The 26,241-nt window shown below is 38.1% G+C and overlaps 2 protein-coding genes across 3 annotated transcripts; one reads left to right on the plus strand and one right to left on the minus strand.

The window, feature by feature from the left end:
* Positions 1 to 942: 942 nt before the first annotated feature.
* Positions 943 to 12,914, plus strand: LOC110452599 (nudC domain-containing protein 1-like). Of its 2 annotated transcripts, none has more exons than XM_021501230.1 (9): positions 943 to 1,064; positions 1,594 to 1,751; positions 3,286 to 3,474; positions 3,905 to 4,094; positions 5,733 to 5,921; positions 7,149 to 7,377; positions 8,400 to 8,541; positions 8,880 to 9,008; positions 11,333 to 12,914. In XM_021501230.1, exons 1-9 carry the CDS (start codon positions 953 to 955, stop codon positions 11,789 to 11,791), a joined length of 1,797 nt encoding a protein of 598 aa, XP_021356905.1. In that variant the 5' UTR covers positions 943 to 952; the 3' UTR covers positions 11,792 to 12,914. The 2 variants fall into 2 exon arrangements, with proteins under 2 accessions (XP_021356905.1, XP_021356906.1); XM_021501231.1 differs by having other exon boundaries at positions 7,164 to 7,377.
* Positions 12,915 to 13,007: 93 nt separating this feature from the next.
* On the minus strand, positions 13,008 to 25,268 carry LOC110452600 (uncharacterized protein SCO4629-like). The gene is made up of 3 exons (XM_021501232.1): positions 25,061 to 25,268; positions 17,006 to 17,129; positions 13,008 to 15,001 (listed from the first exon to the last, which is right to left on the minus strand). The coding sequence occupies exons 1-3, from the start codon at positions 25,148 to 25,150 to the stop codon at positions 14,532 to 14,534; spliced, it is 684 nt and encodes a 227-aa protein (XP_021356907.1). The 5' UTR covers positions 25,151 to 25,268; the 3' UTR covers positions 13,008 to 14,531.
* Between the last annotated feature and the right edge of the window lie 973 nt (positions 25,269 to 26,241).

A 26,241-nucleotide genomic window follows, 5' to 3' on the forward strand; every position in this document is an offset into this window, starting at 1 on the left:
ATTACTGTTATGTTTAACAAAATTGAATAACTAACATTTATGAAAAGTAATTTAAAATTTCTAAATATTTCCTGCTAAATTTATATATATGATCTTAATAACACCATTTTATGACATGAATAGAATTAATATAGTATCATGTAATTGCAATTCTTTTATCAAATATATCTTATACCCGATAATGATACTTAAATGTATCTAATTAAATATATATATTCATCAATGTATATATAATAATTAATAGTTTTCTGCCCGATCCTGCCCGTTCCTGTAAATCGTCGAACCCGTAGTCACGGCATTTCGGTGATGTTTTCTGCACCAAATCGCATATGTCCAGATAGGATGTGACATATAGAAGTAAATGACTTCAAGAAATGCGATATTTCACAGTAATAAAGAAGTATTGGGTTCATAACTGGATCGTATGAGGTAGTATTGGGTGGTATGGGGTAGTATTGGGTCATAGTCACGGCAATTCGGTGAGGTTTTCGGCACCAAATCGCATATTTCCCGATAAAATATGGCAGATGGAAGTAAATAACGTCTACAAAGGTGATATTTCGCAGTAATAAAGAAGTATTTGGTTCATAACTGGGTCGTATGGGGTAGTATTGGGTGGTATTGGGTAGTATTGGGTAGTATTGGGTGGTATTGGGTAGTATTGGGTGGTATTGGGTAGTATTGGGTAATTAGACGCGCCGACGCGGCGGACTCGGAAGTTTAACTTCGTCATTAATATTACAACTTTTCTGTCGGAGCGAACAGCAGGTTTCTTGATAAAATATTATCAGTTTCTTTGAAATATTAATACAAATAAAACTGATTGACATTTAAGAAAGTTTTGTTTTTTTGCAAAAAGACAAAATCATATTAAGAACATTTGTTTATGATATAAAATTTCGTTTATTTGTTGAAATAATAAGTTTGTAAATTTATTAACACAAAAACAATCATGGCTGACACAGTTGAGTTGAAAATCTGCAGAGAGCTGTTGGATCCAAAATTTGACGGTTATAAGCTTTCTTTGGACAAACTGCCACTTTACAAGTCACAGTTAGACAATGGTGAGATTGATGTGATAATATCGTAATGTTTTATTTTGGTGACAACATCTCAATACGAAAAAAAATGTATATAATCAAGTTACGCTAGAGACTGGAACAGCGTAGAACCTCCACGTGTTCAAAAATGATGCTGATAGTTTTAATGTGCATGAAAACTGTATGACAACTGATTACTGAAAACATATACAAAAGAAAAAGACGAGAAGACAGTAATTTCACGTTATATCAATGAAATATACACTCAAGATTAAAAAAACACCTCCGGTACTAGAAACAGAGAAATAAACACCAACTTTTTCTAGTACAGTATAAAAACTGGATATGTTTTATCTAGACTGCTATATTTCACTGATATAACGTCAAACCCCTGAAATGACAGACGTCTTGCTGTCTTGACGTAAACTCATAAATTCAATTTGGGAGCATCTCCCTACCGAAGAGGATGCATTGAAACTCATCTTTTAAAATTCACTGATTTCAAATACTAAATGTGATATGACATCAGTCAGATCTACTTTCTTTTCCCCAGCAATTGAAGTGGTTAGTCTCGGTGATGACCAGTTTTCCTTTCATCATGCCAAAATCTATGGAGTCCATAATCACCTGTTCCTAGATTTGTGGTCGGAACATACATGTAGTGTGTATATCATCGACACAGACTGGGCTGTTGTCAGATCAACATCAATGGTAAGACGGAACGAAGTACTAACTTAAGTTTAAGTGAGTATGAAGTGGCATTCATGATCACCTGTTCCTTGATTTATGGTATGCATCATTAAAACATACTGGGCTGATGTTGGATAATCATCATTAGCATGTACTTAATGTACGTGGATTGTTATGCATGTGTTACACTACTAGCTGTACAAAGATAACATTCCAGACCAACCCATGTCAGCCCTGCATGTGTCAAATCCGCCAAGCATTCGTACCATATCTGCCTGACACACATGCCTTATGCATTTAACTTTGTGTACACACTGCATATCCATCAAATGATCTGTATTTATACTATTCTGTTATGTGTGTTTTATTGTTAAATTTTCTGTGTGTTTAATGTGTTAATTTAGCCTTTATCTTGGGCTGATATGGAGTAGGATGTGCTGGATGTGGAAATGGTCATGTGATAATCTTTTAGCAGTAGGATTGAAGGTTTCTGGAGTACAGAATATATCCTATATTTAATGTTTAACCTCTGACATATCATCAATTTAATAATTCATGAATTACAGTTTTGCTTACAACTTGTCACTAATTCATTATATTCAACAGTAAGACCCTTATAAATAAAAACCTCAATTTTATTTTGCTTTTCTACTATCTGATAAATTTGTCCTATTTTTTTATCATTTTTAAGGGGAAAAAAACAACTTGATTAGATTCTCAGCTGAGCAAATGAAAGCCATATGATGTCTTCTTGAAATCCGTCCGTCTGTCCGGCGTAAACTTTGTTTGTCCGGCAATCTCCTCCTCCAAATTTTTTACGCCTGATCTTTTTGAAACTTGATATACATTATAATCATGATAGTTGTGTCTCCCTTAAAAGAATTTTGATTCGACAATTATTCCAAAGTTATTGCCCTTTGTTCATTTCAGTATTTGATTTTTGTCCGGTAATCTTCTCCTACATTTTTCGACCGATCTCTTTGAAACTTAGTATACACTATAATCATGATATGAAGTTATGTTTCCCCCTAAAAAGAATTTTGATTCGACAATTTTTCTAAAAGTTATTGCCCTTTGTTCATTTCAGTATTTGATTTTTGTCCAGCAATCTCCTCCTACATTTTTCAACGGATCTCTTTGAAACTTGGTATACTTCATAATCATGATATGAAGTTGTGTCTCCCTTAAAAGAATTTTGATTCGACTATTTTTGCAAAATTTATTGCCTTTTGTTCATTTCAGTATTTCATTTTTTGTCTTTAAGATTTTCTCCTACAATTTTTATAGCATATCAGCTAACCACTCTTAGAATGATGCAGATCTTATTTCATTGTAAAAAAGTATAGCTATATGGCATTCGAAGGGCGTATTTTGTTCCGCCCCGCAGTACTTTTGTTCAATATCTGGATAGGTTTCTGTTGTGGTGTTTTTTTTGTCACTGCCAGGCTTGCATCACTGCAGCTGTTCCACATTTTAAATATGGTTGAATATTTGATATTACTATTGCTGATTCTGTAGTTGGTGTCCAAAACAATTTTGATTCCTTGTTTTTCAGGGAATGACTTTGGACACTGGAAGGAAAGTCTTACAGATTCCAGACGCCACTAACCAGAAACTGACACCCAGGCGACTGAACCTTGTTCTGCAGTTTATCTCCCCAGACATGGCAGTCATATCAGATGGTGCTGGCAAATTCCACTTGGTTGATACTGGAAACAGGGGAGACGATTCCAGCAACTGGAAGGTATTTAATAGTGATTCACTGTAGAATAAGATTTTTGGACACAGATAATTGAGTAATTTCCTGTAGGAAGATGATAACTTGTTACATATGTCACCCTGGTAAAATACTAGCCGCTTCCTAACGACTTTGCTAGAGAGAATTTCTCTTTAGCCCATTTGATAGAGCGTAACACAAGTAAGCCAGAGGTCCTGGGTTCGAATCATAATGGAGGCATTGAAAAAAATATTGACCTCTGTTACACAAAAAACTGAGGGTATATATGATGTTAGAGACTAGTGGATCAAAACATTGTTAGGAAATTTTCTGTAGATGGTGGCAAGAATGGTAAACGAATAGGGGCAGTTCACATGTATACCAAAATATTAGAGAAGGGCAGTTATCACTGGCTATGTGATCATTTTATTTTTTCAAATTATTTCATTGTTTGCAGATTATCTTTTCAAAAGATCTAATAGATAACGGTGAGCCGTTTGTACTGGCGGATGCCGTGACACACACTGTGGATGAGACACACTATGTGGAATGTCTGTGTGTCCACGTCGAGGAATCGACAGAGGAACAGAAGGACAGGTACAGATCTCCATACCTAACCATGCTGAAATGGATCACATTAACCTCAGGTAACATATGGGCAGAGCCGCATAATAAAAGGACTATTTTTAAATCTCAGAAGCAGAGATGCCTAATACAAGTTGCTGTAGGTGTACAACCACGTATTATCCTGGTCCTGGTGTTACAGTAATTATTTCTCAAGTTCAAGCATTTATCAACAGAAACAGCTGCAATTATTGCAATTGGGTATTTATAGTGTATTCTCCTAGTACGTACAATAGGTTGACTGTTATTTTGAGCTCACCTGCCTGAAGGGCAAGTGAGCTTATGCCATGATGCAGCGTCAGTCACCTGTCATCCGTCTTCTGTCTGTCCGTCAACTTTTCCTTTAAAATGCTTTTGTACTGGACTTTAACTAAATTTGGTCTTGAGCATCCTTGGGCCAAGGGGACTCAATTTTGTATAAGCGATGGGTGTGGCCTTCCTGGGGGCAGAGGAGCAGGGACCAATAGGGGAAATAGAGATTAAACCTTTTAAATCCTTCTTTTATCATAGTAATAAAGGGATTTCATCTTAATTTAGTCTGGAGCATCCTTGGGCAAAGGGGACTCAATTTCGTATGAACGTAGGGTGTGGCCTTCCTTGGGGCAGAGGGGTGGGACCATAGTGATGGAGGAATTTTATCCCAATTTGGTCTGGAGCATCCTTGGGCCAAGGGGACTCAATTTTGTATAATCAGTGGGTTTGGACCGGCTAGTGGCGGAGGGGCAGGCCCAATAGGGGAAATAGAGGTCAAACCTTTAAAATCTTTCTTCTACAGTAGGGATTAAGGGATTTTATCCTAATTTAGTCTGTAGCATGATTGGGTCAAGATGACACAATTTTGTATAAATGGTGGGTGTGGCCCCTGGTCGTGACAAAGGCCAGGTCTCTAGAGGTCGTGACAAAGGCCGGTTCTCCAGGTCTCTAGGGTTCGTGACAAAGGCCAGATCTCTAGGGGTCGTGACAAAGGCCGGTTCTCCAGTTCTCTCGAGGTTGTTTTTGTATACTATTACTCAACAAATTTAGTGCGAAATGTGCCACAATTGTTTGCTTCATGTTTATATTACCTCTTACTTTATCCCATTTAACTAGAAATCATTCTAGTCGAGGGGTTCTAGCCATGACCACCCCCTGAACGTTTTTAAGTCTGACCGACAGCTTTGGATAACTTTTGAAGTTACTTGCTGTATGTATGAAAAACTGCAGTCAAGTTCTCTTGTGTTTTGTTTGCAATGGGACAGGGAATCCTAAAAAGTAAATATAGAATGCCTTATAATTAAACCTTGCTTGTAACAAGCATTTTCGTTGGCTTAAAAATTAATGCTATCGGCCCATAACATAAAAAAATGACGTCGCCGTTTGTGACGTTGCTTTTGATTGTCTGATACAGCGGCGTAATAATTTCTAAGAGAAAAGAGTCCATCAATAAAAGTGGAGTTTCACAGGGATTGTGTATAGTAGATTAAATTATAAGGATTGACTTGAATATATTTTTTACGTAATGGAGCTATAACACAAAAAAGCGGAGTGTTATCTCATCATAAACTGCTTCGTGGATGTTTATAATATTTCAAATAATTGTGTCGGTCATCAAAATTGTTCGGTATCATTGGTATAGGTTTTACAATTTTTGAATTTAATTTAGACCTTTGTCTCCTATCTAGTTGACCGTAGATCCTGGAGCGTAGAGAGGACACGCCAGCTGATTGGACGAAAACCATACGACTATGCTGCGTTTGACCACACAGGGTCATCTGTTATCATATCGGCTGCAGCAGAGTTCAAGTTTGTATATGACTCCTCAAAACCAATCCAGGAGGAAGCTGCACAAGAGCCTGGGAATGGGCAAAATGGTATGTATATAAATATGTGTGTGATTTTCTTACCAGTTGGATGTCAATAATCCCTATTACATAAAGGGGCTTTTTTCAGTTATGTAGCATGGTCATGAGTAATTATGTGGAACACTGTGGGTAAGATGAATGGAATTAAAACCGTGTTCTCTTCAAGGCAAGACTAGTGTTGATTTTTATATTGTCCATTGAACAGCTGTCATTATCTTGTATTGTAATTTTACCAAGTTGGTAATATAATGATGCTTTTCATTGGTCATAACTATACGTTACTTCATGTGCTATTGGACGATTAAACATGAACATGACATGACATTGTGTAAGTTTAAGCAAGTGAGCCCTGTTTGACCTGTCTTGGACATATTGGCTTGTTTTGCATGAGGGTACACGTGCGCATGTGCATTGTTTAAAATTTCCACTTAAATACACATTAAACTGGTACAGCATGTCCATTGTCTCAACAACAAGAAATTGACAAGACGTTTACTTGTTGGTTAAATTAATATGATGTACTATCAGCTGACAAATATTGGCATGGGTAAAAGAACAGGCTAATAACAGTATTGGATAATCTAGGTTACATTGTACTGGTTGATCTTTCTTGTCTCCTTCAGTGTTTAGAAAGCACAATCAGTTTTATTTTTCCTGTGATAGAATAGATATAATCAACATATGTTTGTATATCATAGCGTAAAAGTGGCCTGTGTTTATTTTCCCCATCATTTTTGTCACTTTGCCTCCAAATTACATGCACAGATGTTGGTTATTTGATTATCGACAGTAAAAAAAGAATAACATCTAATCACCAATGATCATTTGAGGATCCAAAAGAGCATACCTGGCATGTCCCCACCCCTAATAACTGAAGATAAAAGTCAGCTGAAAATACTTGTTATTTGTGTGGTGAATGTTCCCCCTTTATTGACACTGCTCTCCTTAAAAAGTCAAGGGGGTGCAAAATGAGAAACTTTATTTTCAGATTTTTGTCTTCGCTAAAAATCTTCTTCTAACTCATTACACAACATTGAATAGCATCATGACNCCCCAAACACCTACCCCCACCTTTTGAAAAACAAACATTAATTCCAAATCATACCCAAATGGTCACTTTATATAGGAATGCAGTAATCTCTGTAACCCATCAAAGGCCAAGGTGGTGCACTTTCGTGTCAAGGGTCATTTGGCCCTATCAATCTTTTTCTTTAGCAATTACTTTGTTAACTGCAGATGTGTTTTCACCAGGTAAACCTGCCCCAGAATACACCTGGCACCAGGACTCTGACGAGATTTGTGCCATGTTCACTGTCCCCGAGGGAGTAAAGAAGGAGGACATCTATCTGACACTTAAATCCGAATACATTGACTTTGGTATCAAGAATGTCAAGGCCCTTCTGAAAGGTCAGCTTCATCGCCGAATTGACGTTGATGCGAGCACTTGGACCATCATTGGACAGAGGTTGGTGTTTCACATCTAGTATGTCTTGAGAGAACATAGTGTTTTATAGTATTTCATACAGTGTATTCTCGTGGAAATAAACCTAGCTTAACTCATTCACCCCTGAAATTTCATAATGAACTATTCCAACCTTTGAATTGGAAGAGTTCAAATGTATCTTCAGGGGTGAATGAGTTAAGGATCCCTCTGCCAAAAAACTCTAAATACTTGGAAACTTTTGTTTTTGGCATAACTATGGCTTCGATAAATTATTTCTGAGGAGAACTTCCCACCTTTCTTTAAAACAAGAATTAGTATTTAATACTAATCAGATATACACTCGCCTGAATTATATCCATATTTTGAGTTTAGATTACTTGTTCGAAGTGCAATCATAGTCACTGAACTGAATAAATGTTGATACAGACTTTCTTCAATACCAAAAAAAGGAAGCTACTCATCACACTTAGAAGTTGCATTGGGTCAATTTTTTACAGCATTTTACTAAAATTGTAAGTTTGGACATGTGGTTGGTTGCATGGCCATTTTTACTACAAACTGTACATACTGCATGTTATCCATTAAATGTTTGGACCATGTCCCTTGCAGAACAGTCAATATAGAACTTTCCTTTGGAAATCATAGAGCAGACAAAATGTTCATGAATATGATATTTATAGTAACAGGTGGGCTGAATATGTGTGTTGGACATTTGTTTTACAGTGATTGCGTCATATCATGATATTTCTCACAAAGCTATATGAACTGAGGTATGGTTTATGAAATTTCCTTTTAACTCATTGACCCCTGAAATTTCATAATGAACTATTCCAACCTTTGAATCGGAAGAGATCAAATGTGTCTTCAGGGGGTGAATGAGTTAATATTTTCAAAGATTTTTTTAATATTTTGTGAATAACCTATATTAAACCCAGACAAGGCCAACATGACGCGGCCTGTATAAACCAGAAATTGTATGTACCGTTATTCATCAGCTTAGAAATTGAGAATTGTTTGCATCTTGATCTGGTATTTTCTTTCAGAATAGAGTTGACACTTGGTAAGCCACAGTTGGAGGCGTGGCCAGTCATTGTTCAGGGAGATGAGAGAGGAGAGATGACCGTTGATGAAGGACTCGTCGCACAGATACACGAAAGGCTTGCCCACCTCACATCGGACGATATGGTAATGGGATCATTAAGTCCAAAACTGAACAAATTAGGGATTTAAACATGCAAACACTATTCACCCAATTTGGCTTGGAACAAATTTATTAAGTTATATCACTGTTACAGTATTGATTGGTTAAAATCCAAGATGCCAGTGAAACTCAATTTGCGACAGAATCACAAAATACTGCCGAAATTTCAAAATATAGTAGGGCTATCTCCATACTAATTCATATTAGCCAAAACCCTCCTAAAGAAACAATAATTTTAAGATATTTCATATCTACAGATACAATGCCATTGATAGGCCTGTTTATATTATGTAAGTTTACAATATATTTGAACTTGTTGTAGAACCCTTCCCCTGAGTTGATGGAAGGACAGCCATACAATGCTCAACAGCTGGAGGATTGTGACGCATTCCCTGATGATAGCTCTCTTCTCCACCGAATCGACGGCAACACTCATCGAACAGTCTCACAGGTAAACAACAGCATATCTCACTGTCTCACAGGTAAATACCAGCACATCTAACAGAGTCACAGGTAAAGAACACCACTGGCACTGTCTCATAGGTAAAGAACACCACATCTCACAATCTCATAGGTAAATAACAGCACATCTCAGTCTCATAGGTAAATAACAGCACATCTCACAGTCTCACAGGTAAATACCAGCACATCTCAGTCTCATAGGTAAATAACAGCACATCTCACAGTCTCATAGGTAAATAACAGCACATCTCAGTCTCATAGGTAAGTAACAGCACATCTCAGTCTCATAGGGAAATAACAGCACATCTCAGTCTCATAGGTAAATAACATCACATCTCACAGTCTCACAGGTAAATACCAGCAAATCTCAGTCTCATAGGTAAATAACAGCACATCTAAGTCTCATAGGTAAATAACAGCACATCTCAGTCTCACAGGTAAGTAACAGCACATCTCAGTCTCACAGGCAAATAACAGCACATCTCAGTCTCATAGGTAAGTAACAGCACATCTCAGTCTCACAGGGAAGTAACAGCACATCTCAGTCTCACAGGTAAATAACAGCACATCTCCGTCTCATAGTTAAATAACAGCACATCTCAGTCTCATAGGTAAGTAACAGCACATCTCAGTCTCACAGGTAAGTAGCAGCACATCTCAGTCTCACAGGTAAATAACAGCACATCTCCGTCTCATAGTTAAATAACAGCACATCTCAGTCTCATAGGTAAGTAACAGCACATCTCAGTCTCATCGGTAAATAACAGCACATCTCAGTCTCCTAGGCAAATAACAGCACATCTCAGTCTCATAGGTAAGTAACAGCACATCTCAGTCTCATAGGGAAATAACAGCACATCTCACAGTCTCACAGGTAAATGCCAGCACATCTCAGTCTCATAGGTAAATAACAGCACATCTCACAGTATTTCAGGTAAATAACAGCACATATCACTGTCTTACAGGTAAATAACACCACATCACACAGTCTTGCAGGTAACTAACACCACATCTCAGTTATACAGGTAAATAACAGCACATCTCACAGTCTTACAGGTAAATAAAAGCACATCTCACAGTCTTACAGGTAACTAACAGCACATCTCACAGTCTTACAGGTAAATAACAGCACATCTCAGTCTCACAGATAAATATCATCACATCTCAGTCTCACAGGTAACTAACACCACATCTCAGTCTCACAGGTAACTAACACCACATCTCACAGTCTCACAGGTAAATAACAACACATCTCACAGTCTTACAGGTAAATAACAGTACATCTCACAGTATTTCAGGTAAATAACAGCACATCTCATTCTCACAGGTAAATAACAGCACATCTCACAGTGTTACAGGTTAATAACACCACATCTCACTGTCTCAAAGGTAAATAACAGCACATCTCACTGTCTCACAGGTAACTTACACCACATCTCACAGTCTCACAGGTAACTAACACCACATCTCACAGTCTTACAGGTAAATACCAACATATCTCACAGTCTTACAGGTAACTAACACAACATCTCAGTCTCACAGGTAAATAACAGCACACCTTGCAGTCTTACAGGTAACTAACACCACATCTCACAGTCTCACAGGTAAATAACAGCACATCTCACTGTCTCACAGGTAACTAATACCACATCACACTGTATCACAGGTAAATAACAGCACATCTCACTATCTCACAGGTAAATAACACCACATCTCACAGTCTTACAGGTAAATAACACCACGTCTCACAGTCTCACAGCTAAACAACCACACATTTAACAGTCTTTTATGATTTTCCATTCCAGACCATTACAGAAATGAGAATCGGTCAGTCATTACAAAGATCTGGAATCGATTATTTTATTCAGTAATGTTCAGATCACTATACAAATATTTTCAATTCCATGTAGGATCTTTGATGAAAATTTCAGTCAAACCAATACAAGGACCTGGAATCATAAATGTTGTATAGTAATATTCACTATTTACTACTGTTTGCAGGGAGACTTTTGCCCAGTCAAATTTTTTGCCTTATGCCAATGAAATTCGATTTTGCACAATGTTAAATTTGTCCTTCACTTTTGATTCCAGTATGTTAATTCTATCCTTTACTGTTCACTGTAATGATACATTTGTCCTCAGTAATATTCACGATAAATTTGCCCTCATTGCCGAGGGCAAAAAAGGCGAAAAATATTAAACTTCTGCAAAAATTTCTCTGTATACAGTATAGTAATATTTGCAGTTTCATTGTAGCCATAAAAATATGAAATAGAGAATAAATGTCATATCTGATGACGTTTGATTTTTTAGACCAATCTGGGAAGTCATCAGTGGTTGTTCAATGCCAGAGTATGTCGAGACCAGCCGCCGGCTCTTTGTCTCAGACACGATGTCGATGGATTATTATGGCAACCGGAAAATGTTGTAAAAGAACAGATGACACCTTGGAAGCACATATCAACGTTTAATGCGTTTGGTTATGTTCAAGCCTCAAAACAACAGCGGAAATATACCACGTGTCCCCCTGGGAGTTTGTATGTGGCAGTGTGCGACTGCGTGAGGCATGTTTACGTATACCGACAGCCAACGCCAATTACATCCCCAGTCAGGAATAGAAAGACAGGGCAAAAGGTCAATGCTGTTGCTAAGCAACAACTGGTATCCCTGGAAAGTGTGGACAATATCTTGGGAATACAGGCAACAGATGAGAAACTCTTCATGATTACAAGAAACATGGTTTATGTTGCGAATGTGAATATGTCCCCTTGAAAAATGTGTCTGGTCAGGTGTAGATATTTATTACAAACTTTCATATTTGTGGACATAGTACAGTGTAACCAACTCATGGAAGATTATTCTCTATGCACATCTGCCCTGGGGTTATGTCAACTCTAGGTACATAAACAGAATTAGTGTTGTATTGAGGAAGTTCATAGTTGGATGATTGAAAATGCCTTGCTATGCCAGGCCTGAGCTGTCTTGGTAAATGACAAGGGAGGTAACTTCATCTTTGCATGGAGTGTGTCAATAAACAGTAGCCGAAGACATATATATATCAAACCTGCTAAGTTCACATCAATGAAATGATGGTCATAGGTGACCGAAATGTAGGTCAAGTCTGCTTATTGCAGGTCATATCAGTAGGTAAACTTTTCAAAGTTATCAAAATTAATACAATAGTAATATCACTCCTATTTTCCTTTAATTTACAAGTACTAGAATGTCTTGTTTTTAGGATTACTTTAATCATTTAAGATTCAAAAGATGATTTTGAAATATTTTCAATGATGAGCATCAGCTAAGCCTTGTCAATGCAGGAGATTCCAAAATACTTTTATAACAAAATCTGTGCATGTCACGGAGGTCATCTGCCGGTTGACCTGCGGAAAGGCAGATGACTTTGCGGGTATGCAGTATTTAAGAAAGGGTCAAATATATAAATACAGTGTACAAACAAAACATACAGAATATGTGTTACAAGTTATTTATTGATTTTCCGCATTTAACTATTCACTCAATTAATTGGCTAGTTAATGATGTGGAAACATTCTCAGTCATTTCAACATCCAACAAGGAGCAGAATGGGTAAACATATTACCTGTCCCCCTGACTGCCTGTAGCATTAGAGTGCTATTTGGCAAAATGTCTCTATTCTTCCGACCGCTGACTTTACTGTTTTTAGTGATTTATAGTCAAGACCCTGGTCATTTACACTCTTTGCTTGTCAAAGGAAAAGGACTTTTTTTATCGAAAGCTTGCAAAATAAGGTGTTAATTACTGGTTGTGTTCAAAACAAACTTAGCAATTATTCTCAGTCATTGATTTCGGATATCTCACAGTGTAATTGGGACATTAAATGAAAATAATTGATTGAACTCAAATTTCATAATAAGATGACATCACAATATCATTATGTGATGATGTCATTACAGCTTACAAATTTACAGATTAAATAGACAACATTCATTTTCAACAGATAAAAGGCAAAATGGGAGAGAAAACATACTCTTTGATATGTGTGCATGTGAGCTTGTCTATCTCACAAAAATAAGTGATTTTGTAAATCTTTTATATGTGTAATGTATTTAAAGCATTAAGTTGCTTTTAAAAGGCAATCGGGGAAAATATGAGTGGGCACTCGTATTACTGAAGATTGCCATCAGAAAGCAAATCAATACTTACCGGGTATATGTCAATGTTGCTATTAAATTATAGGGAAAATAGTAATCTAGCTATATATAGGGAAGGCATAAATAAAATCTAATACAATTTTTTATGTGTTTGTTTCTTTTAATAAAAAAATTGATTCAGTGCTAACATGGTATCCTGTGTCTACATTGTGAAACCATAATGCCAACAGTAGCATGTTATTCAACTATATAAATACATTGGCATTGATGTGACAAATAATCTAGTAATTCTATATATAGTTAGCAGTTTTTGCTAAAGTTGCACTGAAGTTTGACTGTAGTTATCACCTCATAAACATATAATAAAAACTTTATTTATTTTTACATCAATTATGAAACAAGTTATTTTTCAACTTGTATGAATCTCTCTTGTTGGCCCAGATGCTACTGCGCAGAGGGTCTGAATGTGGGAGGAATCCACAGTACCCAGAGAAAACCAACGTCTTTGGGCAGGTGACCCCATACCTATTCACATCTGATCCGGGAATCAAACCCCGGCTGCCTTTGTGAAAGGTGAGTGCGCTATCCAATGCACCACCTGAACACCTCATAAACTACTCCTTTCACATAAGAGGCCGTTGGTGGGCTAGTTTTTATCGCATATGATTATATCGACTCGTTGCATGGCGCTTGTCAAAAATAACTCACTGTGTTAAACCTCTAACACTGTTGGAGTACTCATAAACTTGGCAGATAAAAGAGAAAGCCAATCCTTAAATACAGATACCAAACAACATTGGCAAACACAGTACTATAAATGCCATTGAAGATTGTTTACATTTTACAGTTCTATAAATGTTATAATTATGTCACAATGAAAATTTGACTATATTTTTAAAAGTTTATTTCGTGTAAAAACTATATTATTTATAAGACCTTGACAATCACTAGTATTAATCTGTTATATTTTAACAAAGTATTAGATGAATTTGATTCAATGAAATATATCACAGAATGATTATTCCTCAAAAAAAGTACTTTCGTTGATGAGGTCAAAAAATTATGTACCAATGTAGATATATATTTGCATAACTCCTCCCACATGTTTATGTAAAATGTCACGGAAATTCACGGATGTTGGCTATTTGCCATAACGCTTCTCCATTTGTATTTTTGATGATATGTAGCTTAATTTTGGCAAACACCTAGCTCAACTTAGGAAATCATAAATCCATCAGACAGGAGAGAGTGTTATGAATTGCAGGTAAACAAATAGTTCTGACCATGTTTTAATATGAGAGAAAAAGGAACGCTTAGTATGTGTTGATAGTTTAAAAATTAATTCTGATTCAGTTTATAAGCAGACAATGGTACAAACTCTAAATCATATGTCCGCTATATTTTCCAGTTTTGATTAATTTCTCGTAACACAACCATGCTTGTTCCGGAATGTGCTGTTCTATCTGAAAACCTACATCTGGGTAGATCTTGACCCTGTAGAAAGACCCCACCAACACAGTGACCATGTCATGTAGCGAGCCTACATGGTCATTAGGGTACTCCAACATTGGAATGGACGGTGACGACACAGTAACGTCCAGACTGGTTGCGTCCCCTGGCCACTGTTTCATAAAAGTTGCATAAACACGTCGCTCCATGTGAGGCATCTGTATAAGTATGTAGCTATGTAAAGTCTTGAGAAGGTTCAGCTTCTGGAGAACTTTGTAGGAAAACGAGACATTTTTTCCTGTGTTCGTTGCCTCGGTTTCCAGTATGATTTTCTCCCTTGGGACGCCCATTTTTAAGGCTACGTCACAGAATACCTCAGCTTCTGTTTTATCCCACTTACCTGTAAAGGAAAACATCGAAAAATCTGATAAAATTATGCTTCAAAACATCATCTGATAAAATTGCGCTTCAAAACATCCCTCATTTTTGAATAACATTTTATCTAATTAAATGTCTAGTAATCCAGGTTACCAGTTAAAATATGATTGGGTTATACCTTTTACTCGGGTAAATGCTTTTAAGCAGTATAAAAGTGACCATTTGATAGTGAATATATGTTCTATGTATAGTGAACTGGTGCTATGTGGAACCTCTCTATTCTGAATTTCTGAATTTATTTCCAGTGGTGTTCGGTTAAGACAGGTTTCACTATATATCTACCAGCTAGGTTACTGGCTCATTATCATTATTAATCAAAGATTACAAACATTTTTGTTTTCCAATTCTCTTTTATTGTCTATTATTCATTTCAAAACAATATTTGATTTAAATGACCCTAGCTAGCTAGTTGATAACTATGACCTTCATCTTTACTCCTATATGTTGTTGAACAATTACATTTAATTTTAGTACAATTTCATTAATTACTATAGGATAGATTTGATTCTTAAAAGAATTTACTGTATGCTTGCATGATTCATGGAGGTAAACACAAACACTAAAGAAAATACAGATTACTCAATTCTTAATGTCATAATTGTGGTTTGTGTAAGAGTTGTTTCCCCTGACAACAAGAGTTGTCTCCACTAACAGTTTACATTGGCATCAATACACACATTCTTGTGTATTTTTCTAAAGCATCATCAATTAATTCAATAAAGTCGAAATTATCATTAACAAAATTAATATTTTAGCATACCTATTTGTGTGGAACACTTTTGGAAAAGAAATAAATAAAAAATGGGTCTTGTGTTCTAAATACTTTTACATTCGCGTATCCCGGTTGAAACTGTACGTGTGGCGCAGAAACATTCCACAATAAACGAACGCACTTGGACCGTTCTATAAGCAGAGCTAAATGTGCACAGTTTCGGAGAATAAAAACAGTTTTTCAAGAATATTATGACCTTCTTTCATCCGTCCACTGAATAACATAACGTATCTTAAAAACTACATGTGACTTGACATTGTTTTAGAAAGAAATAACGCAAACTGGCAATAGTCAGCATTTTAGTTTCGGTCAGGTACGTCTGGACCCCTCAATCTACATGTGCCAAATTTTCCTCAGGTCACCCTCGGTCCATATCTGTGCCTGTCGTTTTCTTTACAGGTTCAACTGGTTCAACTGGTTCAACCATTTCAACTGGATACACAAATGTACCCTTTGTCTTACAGTCTCCTTCAACCAGACTCTTGAATTACAAATGATCAAGCGTCTGGTTGAACGAGACTACAGTACTTGAAGCAAAGAAACATAATATCAAAAAATGTTAACACAGACTACACATTACGGTCTGGTAAATCCCTGCCAATTTGGGGAAAGAACAGACCTGCTGTATCCCACTGTATCTCACTGTGTCCCACTGTACCTCACTGTATCTCACTGTATCCCACTGTATCTCACTGGATCCCACTGTACCTCACTGTATCCCACTGTATCCCACTGTATCTCACTGTGTCCCACTGGATCCCACTGTACCTCACTGTATCTCACTGTATCCCACTGGATCCCACTGTACCTCACTGTATCTCACTGTATCTCACTGTGTCCCACTGTATCCCACTGTATCCCACTGAATGTTCCTAAAGGAGACAAGTAATGTCTTCAGTGTCTTCTGCTTACAGCACAAAACCTGATCTGCTACCCACTATTGTGCCACTTGCATACTTCTGTCTTTCTCTATTTATTTGTTTGAGTGGTTTTACATCCGCTTTAAGTAGTTCATTTATCCATTAGATGATGTCTTTCTCCCCAGGCACCAAATTTGTATATGACGCTTAATGTTGTGAACATGTCGGAAACAAACACAAACAACCAACCTGGAGAGTATCTTGTAGCATACTTTGTAGAAGCCATTAGGTCATACAGACAAGATTCTGTCACTTATCAAATCTGAACAATTACCTATTGTGAGTACTCCCTTGTCGCCCGAGAACATCAGCCAGTCTGCATAGCCGCCCAGAAATAATTTGGCAGCATACTCGGCAGTCCTGGTATCGTGGTTACCCAGCACTAGGATGATGTCACTCTGAAATGAAAAGGCATCTGGGAAGTCAAAAAAACAATCAATGAAGTTCTCCTTTCCCACCTTTAACTAAAATGTCTCCTGTTTTACCTATTCAATTTTAGCTCACCTGGCCCGAAGGGTAAGCTTGTGCCGTGTCGCTGCGTCTGTTGTCCGTCCGGCGTCAATATTTTACTTTAAACAACTCCTACTTAGTAACCACAAGACCTAGGGTGAGAATATTTGGCCAGAAGCAAACTGGGATGAAGGGCTACCAAGTTTGTTCTAATAAATGACATTCACCCATATTCATGGTCACATGGGTCAAAAATGCTCAACACTTTAAACAAATTCTTCTGAATAACCAAAAGGACCAGGATGTTGATATTTGATCAGGAGCATGCTGGGATGAAGGGCTACCAGGTTTGTTCAAATGAATGACCTTGACTTATATTCAAGGTCACAGAGGTCAAATATGCATAAAAATACTTTTAAACAACTTCTTCAGAATAACCACGAGGCTCAGGATGTTGATATTTGATCATTAGCATGCTTAGATGAAGGGCTACCAACTTTGTTAAAGTGAAAGACCTTGACATTGTTTAAAATATTTTAACAACTTCTGAATATTGGTCAGTAGCATGTTTGGATGAAGGGCTATCAAGCTTTTTCATTTTGAATGACCTTGACCCACTTCCAATGTCGCATTTAGTTAAATATGTATAAACATTTATATGACCTTATCTAAATAAACAAAAGCTCTGGAGTGGTGATATTTTGCAAGTTGCATGCTGAGATGAAGGGCTATAAAGTGTGTTCAACGTAATGACCTTGTGAGACTTTCAAGGTCACAAGGGTCAAATGTTTTAAAATGCTGATATTTTGCCTGTAGCTTTATTTTAGCTCACCTGGCCCGAGGACCAAGTGAGCTTATGGCATGGTGCGGCATCCGTCGTCCGTCCGGCGTCAACTTTTTACTTTAAACAACTTCTTCTCAATAACCAAGAGGCCCATGCTGATGATATTTGGCCAGTAGCATGCTGGGATAAAGGGCTACCAAATTTGTTCAAATGAATGACCTTGACTCACTTTCAAGGTCACAGGGGTCAAATGTCTTAAAATCTTCAAAGAACTTCTTCTCAATAACCAAAAGGCCTAGGGTACTGATATTGGGCCTGTAGCATGCTGGGATAAAGGGCTACCAAGTTTGCTCAAATGAATGACCTTGACCCACTTCCAAGGTCACAGGGGTCAAATATCTTAAAATCTTCAAACAACTTCTTCTCAATAACCAAAGGCCCAGGGTACTGATATTGGGCCTGTAGCCTGCTGGAATGAAAGGCTACCAAGTTTATTCAAATGAACTATGTTGACGCACTTCCAAGGTCACAGGGGTCAAATGTTGTAAAATCTTCAAACGACTTCTCAATAATCAAAAGGCCTAGGGTACTGATATTGGGCCTCTAACATGCTGGGATGAGGGCTACCAATTTTGTTCGATTGAATGACCTTGACCCACTCTCAAGGTCACAGGGGTCAAATGTCTTAAAATCTTCAAACAACTTTTGCTCAATAACCAAAAGGCCAAGAGTACTGATATTTGGCCTGAAGCATGCTGGGATGAAGGGCTACCAAGTTTGTTAGAATGAATGACCTTGACCAACTTTCAAGGTCAAAGGGATCAAATGTCGTAAAATCTTCAAACAACTTCTTCTCAATAACCAAAAGGCCAAGGGTACTGAAATTGGGCCTGTAGCATGCTGGGATGAAGGGCTACCAAGTTTGTTCAAATGAATGAACTTTTCCCACTTTCAACCTAATGTTCTTGTGCAATATTCAAGGTCATAGGCATCATATGTTTAAATCTTTTAATAGGTTCTTATGAATCAAACACTGATATTCTGCCTGTAGCTGTTATTTAGTCCACTATTAAGATCTCGAGTGTGAGATTAATACCAGGTGAGTGATGCAGGCCCATTTGGCCTCTTGTTAAGGTTACAAGTGTGAGATTATTACCAGGTGAGTGATGTAGGTCCTGGGCCTCTTGTTAATTTTATGCAATTAACCTCTACATTGAGGGTATGCCAGTAAAAATCTCAACCATTAATGGGTAATATTCTTAAATGTCTGAACATTAGTTTGAAGCAAGCCACAGGGTAGGCAAGCAAGAATGTAACCCTTCATTGAGAGTATGCCAGTATTAAGCTCAACCCTTAGGGTGAGATTCTAAAATGTCTGAACATTGGTTTGAAGCAAGCCACAGGGTAGGCAAGCAAGAATGTTACCCTTCAAGCCAAGATTTATTACATCATACAGTTTGGTAGGAGAATGTTCTATTTGATAATACATACAACAGTGTCAAAATAAACCATGTTCCACTGTATACAGACACTTAGGTCTTCAAGGCTTAATAGACTCAAATTTCTCCCAAAGCCACTATAGGTTTCCTCACTCCCCAGTCGTAGGATGAGCCTGCTAGGAGTTGGTAATACACTGGACGTTAGTGGTCAATCTTCTAATTGTAACGTTGAGTAACAATGCTTTGCGAAGTCATCTTCCATTGTGACATATTATAGTTCTTGATAATTGTTTCCCCGATTGGAAAAGGAATTATGTATTCCCAAGAGAATATGATTTTCCAAAAAAATGTATGAACGTTGTGGGAGAAAAAGGGTCCCCAAACTGTTTATCTAACTCTCATTAATTAATTTTCAAATTGTAAAAGACACTTGGTAAATCGCATGTTTTCATACAATTTACTAACGGACTCACTAAACACCACTTGTTGCCGGGTACATCTATATATAAAGACACCAGTGTCCACACTAACCAGGTAACTCTATACACAGACATCAGTGTCCACACTAACCGTGTTACACAGTACACAGACATCAGTGTCAACACTTACCAAGTTAAACTATGCAGAGACATCAGTGTTCTCACTAACCAGGTTATGCTGTACACATACACCAGTGTCCATGCTAACCAAGTTACACTGTAAACAGACATGAATGCCCACACTAACCAAGTTACACTGCATAAAGACACCATTGTCCACACTAATCAGGTTGCACAGTACACAGACACTAGTTTCCATACTAACCAGGTTCCACTGTACACAGACATCAGTGTCAACAATAACCTGGTTACACTACACAGACATCAGTGTCCGCAAAAACCATGTTACACTGTACAGACATCAGTGCCAACACTAACCAGGTTACACAATGCACAGACACCACTAACCAGGTTACACTGTACAGGCAACATTGTCTAAACTAACCACGTTACACTGTACAGAGACATCAGTGTCCACACTAACCTGGTTACACTGTACACAGATACCACTAACCAGGTTACACTGTACAGACATCAGTGTCTACACTAACCAAGTTACACTGTACAGACACGAGTGTCAACACTAACCAAGTTACACAGTGCACAGACACCAGTGTCAACACTAACTAGGTTATTCAATATACAGACATCAGTGTCCACAACTAACCAGGTTACAATGTACACAGACACCACTAACCAGGTTACACTGTACATGCAGCATTGTCAACACTAACCAGGTTACACTGTACAGAGACATCAGTGTCCACACTAACCTGGTTACACTGTACACATACACCACTAACCAGGTACACTGTACAGAAATCAGTGTCTTCACTTACTAGGTTGCACTGTACATATTTACACTAATTGTTGCACTGTACACAGAAAACAGTGTCCACACTTACCATGTTACACTGTACACTGTACACAGACATCAGTGTCCACAATAAACAGGCTACACTGTACACAGACATCAGTGTTCTCACTAACCAGATTCTACTGTGTACAACCAGCAGTGTCCACACTCACCAGGTTACACTGAATACGGAAACCACTCAACACTAACCAGGTTACACAGTATACACACACCAGTGTCAACTCTAACCAGGTTACATTGTACAGACAACAGTGTCTACACTAACTAGGTTAAACTGTACAAAGACAACAGTGTCCATACTAACTAGGTTGCACTGTACAGACACTAGTGTTAACACTAACCAGGTTACTCTATACACAGACATCAGTGTCAACCACTAACCAGGTTACACTGTACAGGCAGCATTGTCTAAACTAACCAGGTTACACTGTACAGAGACATCAGTGTCTACACTAACTAGGTTACACTGTTCCATCATCAGTGTCTACATTAACCAGTTTACAATGTACAGAGACATCAGTGTTCTTATTAACCATGTTACACAGTACACAGACATCAGTGTCCATACTAACCAGGTTACACAGTACAGAGACATAAGTGTTCTCACTAACCAGATTCTACTGTATACAGACATCAGTGTTCACACTCACCAGGTTACACTGTATACAGACATCAGTGTTCTTGCTAACCAGGTTATACTGTACACAGACATAAGTGTCCACACTTACAAGGTTACACTGTACGTCAGTGACCACACTAACCAGGTTACACAGTACTCAGACACCAGTGTCCACACCAACAAGGTTACACTGTGCATACACTAGTGTCAACGCTAACCAGGTAACACTGTACAAAGACATCAGTGTCAACAATAACCAGGTTACACAGTACGCAAATACCACTAACCAGGTTACACTGTAAATACATTAGTGTCCACACTAACCAGGTTATACTATACACTGACATCAGTGTTCTCACTAACCAGGTTATAGTGTACACAGACATCTGTGTCCATACTAACCAGGTTACACTACATACAGAAACCAGTGTCCACACTAACCAGGTTACACTGCACAGACATCAGTGTCTACACTAACCAGGTTACACTGTACATAGACATCAGTGTTCTCACTTACTAGGTTGCACTGTACATATTTACACTAATTGTTGCACTGTACACAGAAAACAGTGTCCACACTTACCATGTTACACTGTACACTGTACACAGACATCAGTGTCCACAATAAACAGGCTACACTGTACACAGACATCAGTGTTCTCACTAACCAGATTCTACTGTGTACAACCAGCAGTGTCCACACTCACCAGGTTACACTGAATACGGAAACCACTCAACACTAACCAGGTTACACAGTATACACACACCAGTGTCAACTCTAACCAGGTTACATTGTACAGACAACAGTGTCTACACTAACTAGGTTAAACTGTACAAAGACAACAGTGTCCATACTAACTAGGTTGCACTGTACAGACACTAGTGTTAACACTAACCAGGTTACTCTATACACAGACATCAGTGTCAACCACTAACCAGGTTACACTGTACAGGCAGCATTGTCTAAACTAACCAGGTTACACTGTACAGAGACATCAGTGTCTACACTAACTAGGTTACACTGTTCCATCATCAGTGTCTACATTAACCAGTTTACAATGTACAGAGACATCAGTGTTCTTATTAACCATGTTACACAGTACACAGACATCAGTGTCCATACTAACCAGGTTACACAGTACAGAGACATAAGTGTTCTCACTAACCAGATTCTACTGTATACAGACATCAGTGTTCACACTCACCAGGTTACACTGTATACAGACATCAGTGTTCTTGCTAACCAGGTTATACTGTACACAGACATAAGTGTCCACACTTACAAGGTTACACTGTACGTCAGTGACCACACTAACCAGGTTACACAGTACTCAGACACCAGTGTCCACACCAACAAGGTTACACTGTGCATACACTAGTGTCAACGCGAACCAGGTAACACTGTACAAAGACATCAGTGTCAACAATAACCAGGTTACACAGTACGCAAATACCACTAACCAGGTTACACTGTAAATACATTAGTATCCACACTAACCAGGTTATACTATACACTGACATCAGTGTTCTCACTAACCAGATTCTACTGTATACAGACATCACTGTTCACACTCACCAGGTTACACTGAATACGGAAACCACTCAACACTAACCAGGTTACTCTATACACAGACATCAGTGTTCTTCTTAACCATGTTACACAGTACACAGACATCAGTATCCATACTAACCAGGTTACACTATACATAGACATCAGTGATCTCACTAACCAGTTAATACCACATACAGATATCAGTGTCCACACTCACCAGGTTACACTGTTTACAGACATCAGTGTTCACCCTCACCAGGTTACACTGAATACGGAAACCACTCAACACAAACCAGGTTACACAGTACTCAGACACCAGGGTCCACACCAACAAGGTTACACTGTGCATACACTAGTGTCAACGCGAACCAGGTAACACTGCACAAAGACATCAGTGTCCATACTAACCAGGATACACTACATACAGAAACCAGTGTCCACACTACCCAGGTTACACTGTAAATACATTAGTATCCACACTAGCCAGGTTATACTATACACTGCCATCAGTGTTCTCACTATCCATGTTATACTGTACACAGACATCACTACACTAACTAGGTTAAACTGTACAAAGACAACAGTGTCCATACTAACTAGGTTGCACTGTACAGACACTAGTGTTAACACTAACCAGGTTACACTGCACAGAAATCAGTGTCTACACTAACCAGGTTACACTGGACAGAGACATCAGTGTCCACAATAACCTGGTTACACTGTACACATACACCACTAACCAGGTACACTGTACAGACATCAGTGTCTTCACTTACTAGGTTGCACTGTACATACGTCAGTGTCTACATTAACCAGTTTACAATGTACAAAGACATCAGTGTCCATACTAACCAGGTTACACTATACATAGACATCAGTGTTCTCGCTAACCAGGTTATAGTGTACACAGCCATCTGTGTCCATACTAACCAGGATACACTACATACAGAAACCAGTGTCCACACTTACCATGTTACACTGTACTCTGTACACAGACATCAGTGTCAACACTACCCAGGTTACACAACACGCAAATACCACTACCCAGGTTACACAACACGCAAATACCACTACCCAGGTTACACAACACGCAAATACCACTACCCAGGTTACACTGTAAATACATTAGTATCCACACTAGCCAGGTTATACTATACACTGACATTAGTGTTCTCACTAACCATGCTATACTGTACACAGACATAAGTGTCCACACTTACAAGGTTACACTGTACGTCAGTGACCACACTAACCAGGTTACACTGTACATAGACATCAGTGTTCTCACTAACCATGTTATACTGTACACAGACATCAGTGTCCACACTAACCAGTTAATACCACATACAGATATCAGTGTCCACACTAACCAGGTTACACTATACATAGACATCAGTGTTCTCACTAACCAGTTAATACCACATATAGAAACCAGTGTCCACACTAACCAGGTTACACTGTACAGACATCCGTGTCTACACAAACCAGGTTACACTGTACACAGATATCAGTGTCCACACTAACCAGGTTACACTGTAAACAAACATCAGTGTCCACGCTGACCAGGTTACACTAGGCAAGCATAGAAAAAGATTCAAATATATTGTATGTGCATATTTAGTTCAGGGGAGATTTGTGGAAAACATTTTACACCTAGCTTGTCGAGTTTTCTTCTGTTGCTTTGTCAGTATAAGTATCGTCCATCTCCTTTTCCAATAAGAAGACGTAGATGATTTGTAATGAGACCGACTGATATTTCTCCGCATATCATTACACATCCGGTTGCTTTACACGTCGTTGCATAGATGTTATAGGCAAATAAATTCGAAAATACCAGAACCCCGATGTCCTTTATTATATCAATTGTGGACTTTTGTTAAGGTGAATATATAATATTATGAACCTCATGTTTCTGGTATTTTTGTTTCTATTTGCTTAGGTAACCAAGGCAGAGGTGCTTCGCGGATAAGAGCAACTGTGAACATCCGAGGTTACAATCAATATCTGAAGCAAAACGGCCTCGAGCATGTTCTTGCTGACGTCATCTTTTTAAATTTTGTCTCTCTTACCTTTTTGACATCGTGGTGTAAGTTCATGTAATCCCATAGCGTTAGGGCGGAGTCCGTCTCCTCGTCTGTAACGGTGGCATTACCAAACATGTCTTAAGTCACTTACTGTCCACCGTCCGTTCTACTTGTCTGCGCACCTGCACACAATACAGCCGTCTTGTCAACTTCGTCCAAGTGCATATCTATACTTTCGATCATGCTTCAATTAATCACCGGAGATTCCGGAAACTTTAGAGGAAACATCATTTACGCTACAGAACTCCTACTCTTATATTACATTGAAAAAAATGTGTATATGCACTTAGTTGTTTGTCCGCATAAAGTTCATCTAAATTGAACCTAACGTAAGTCATCTTCCTTAGCAGATCGGTAAAGTAGCTTCTCACATATATGTCCATCGGGGTGGTATTCTTACCAGAAGTTGATCTAAACCCCTTAAATGTGTAAAATTACTCTAACCACCTTAGTTTAGGTCCAAATACAGCTGTAACAAATGTTCAGGTCCCTGTGGTATTCCATCTGAAGTTTCGTTTTTTTCCCAGGGATATATATTAAAGATTATTTTCTGTTATTTTCGAGGATAATTCCATTTGTTTTTATTTTTTGGGTGAAGTCCCTTTAAAGGATATCATACTCAGCACACACGCTTTAGGGATATGATGCTACGACCATACATCACGCTTCTCCGCTCAAGAACACATGATCACGCATTGCATGCATGCTTTACTTAAAATGATATTATGGTGCATGGTACGGTCCTCTCAAGGGAATAACGATGTCACATGCTTGCCCCAATTAAAATGTTTTTACAAGTATACCACATGATGGAAATACGGATACTTCTCGCACTTTAATACACATAAATACACATACATATTTACACGTGTACTCGGCGTATACGCTATGTAGGAAAGGCAGTCAAACCAGTCATTTTAGGAGACACAACTTTCATTTGAAAAGTACATCGCAAGTGAAATATAAAGTTGCTTCGGTAATGTATACTTGGATCCACCACGATGAATGAATATAATTATTACTAAATAAACTGCGTTTTAAAACTCATGTTCACATTTATTGGGTCATTTGACAAATACTATGTACTTAAATGATTATAGTTACGTTTGTGAGTTCCTTATTGTGCTAGCTGTGATCGCCGAAATGGCAGCTCCGGCTGTATGCTC

Source organism: Mizuhopecten yessoensis, unplaced genomic scaffold (assembly GCF_002113885.1).
Source record: "Mizuhopecten yessoensis strain PY_sf001 unplaced genomic scaffold, ASM211388v2 scaffold6759, whole genome shotgun sequence".
NCBI lineage: Eukaryota > Metazoa > Mollusca > Bivalvia > Pectinida > Pectinidae > Mizuhopecten > Mizuhopecten yessoensis.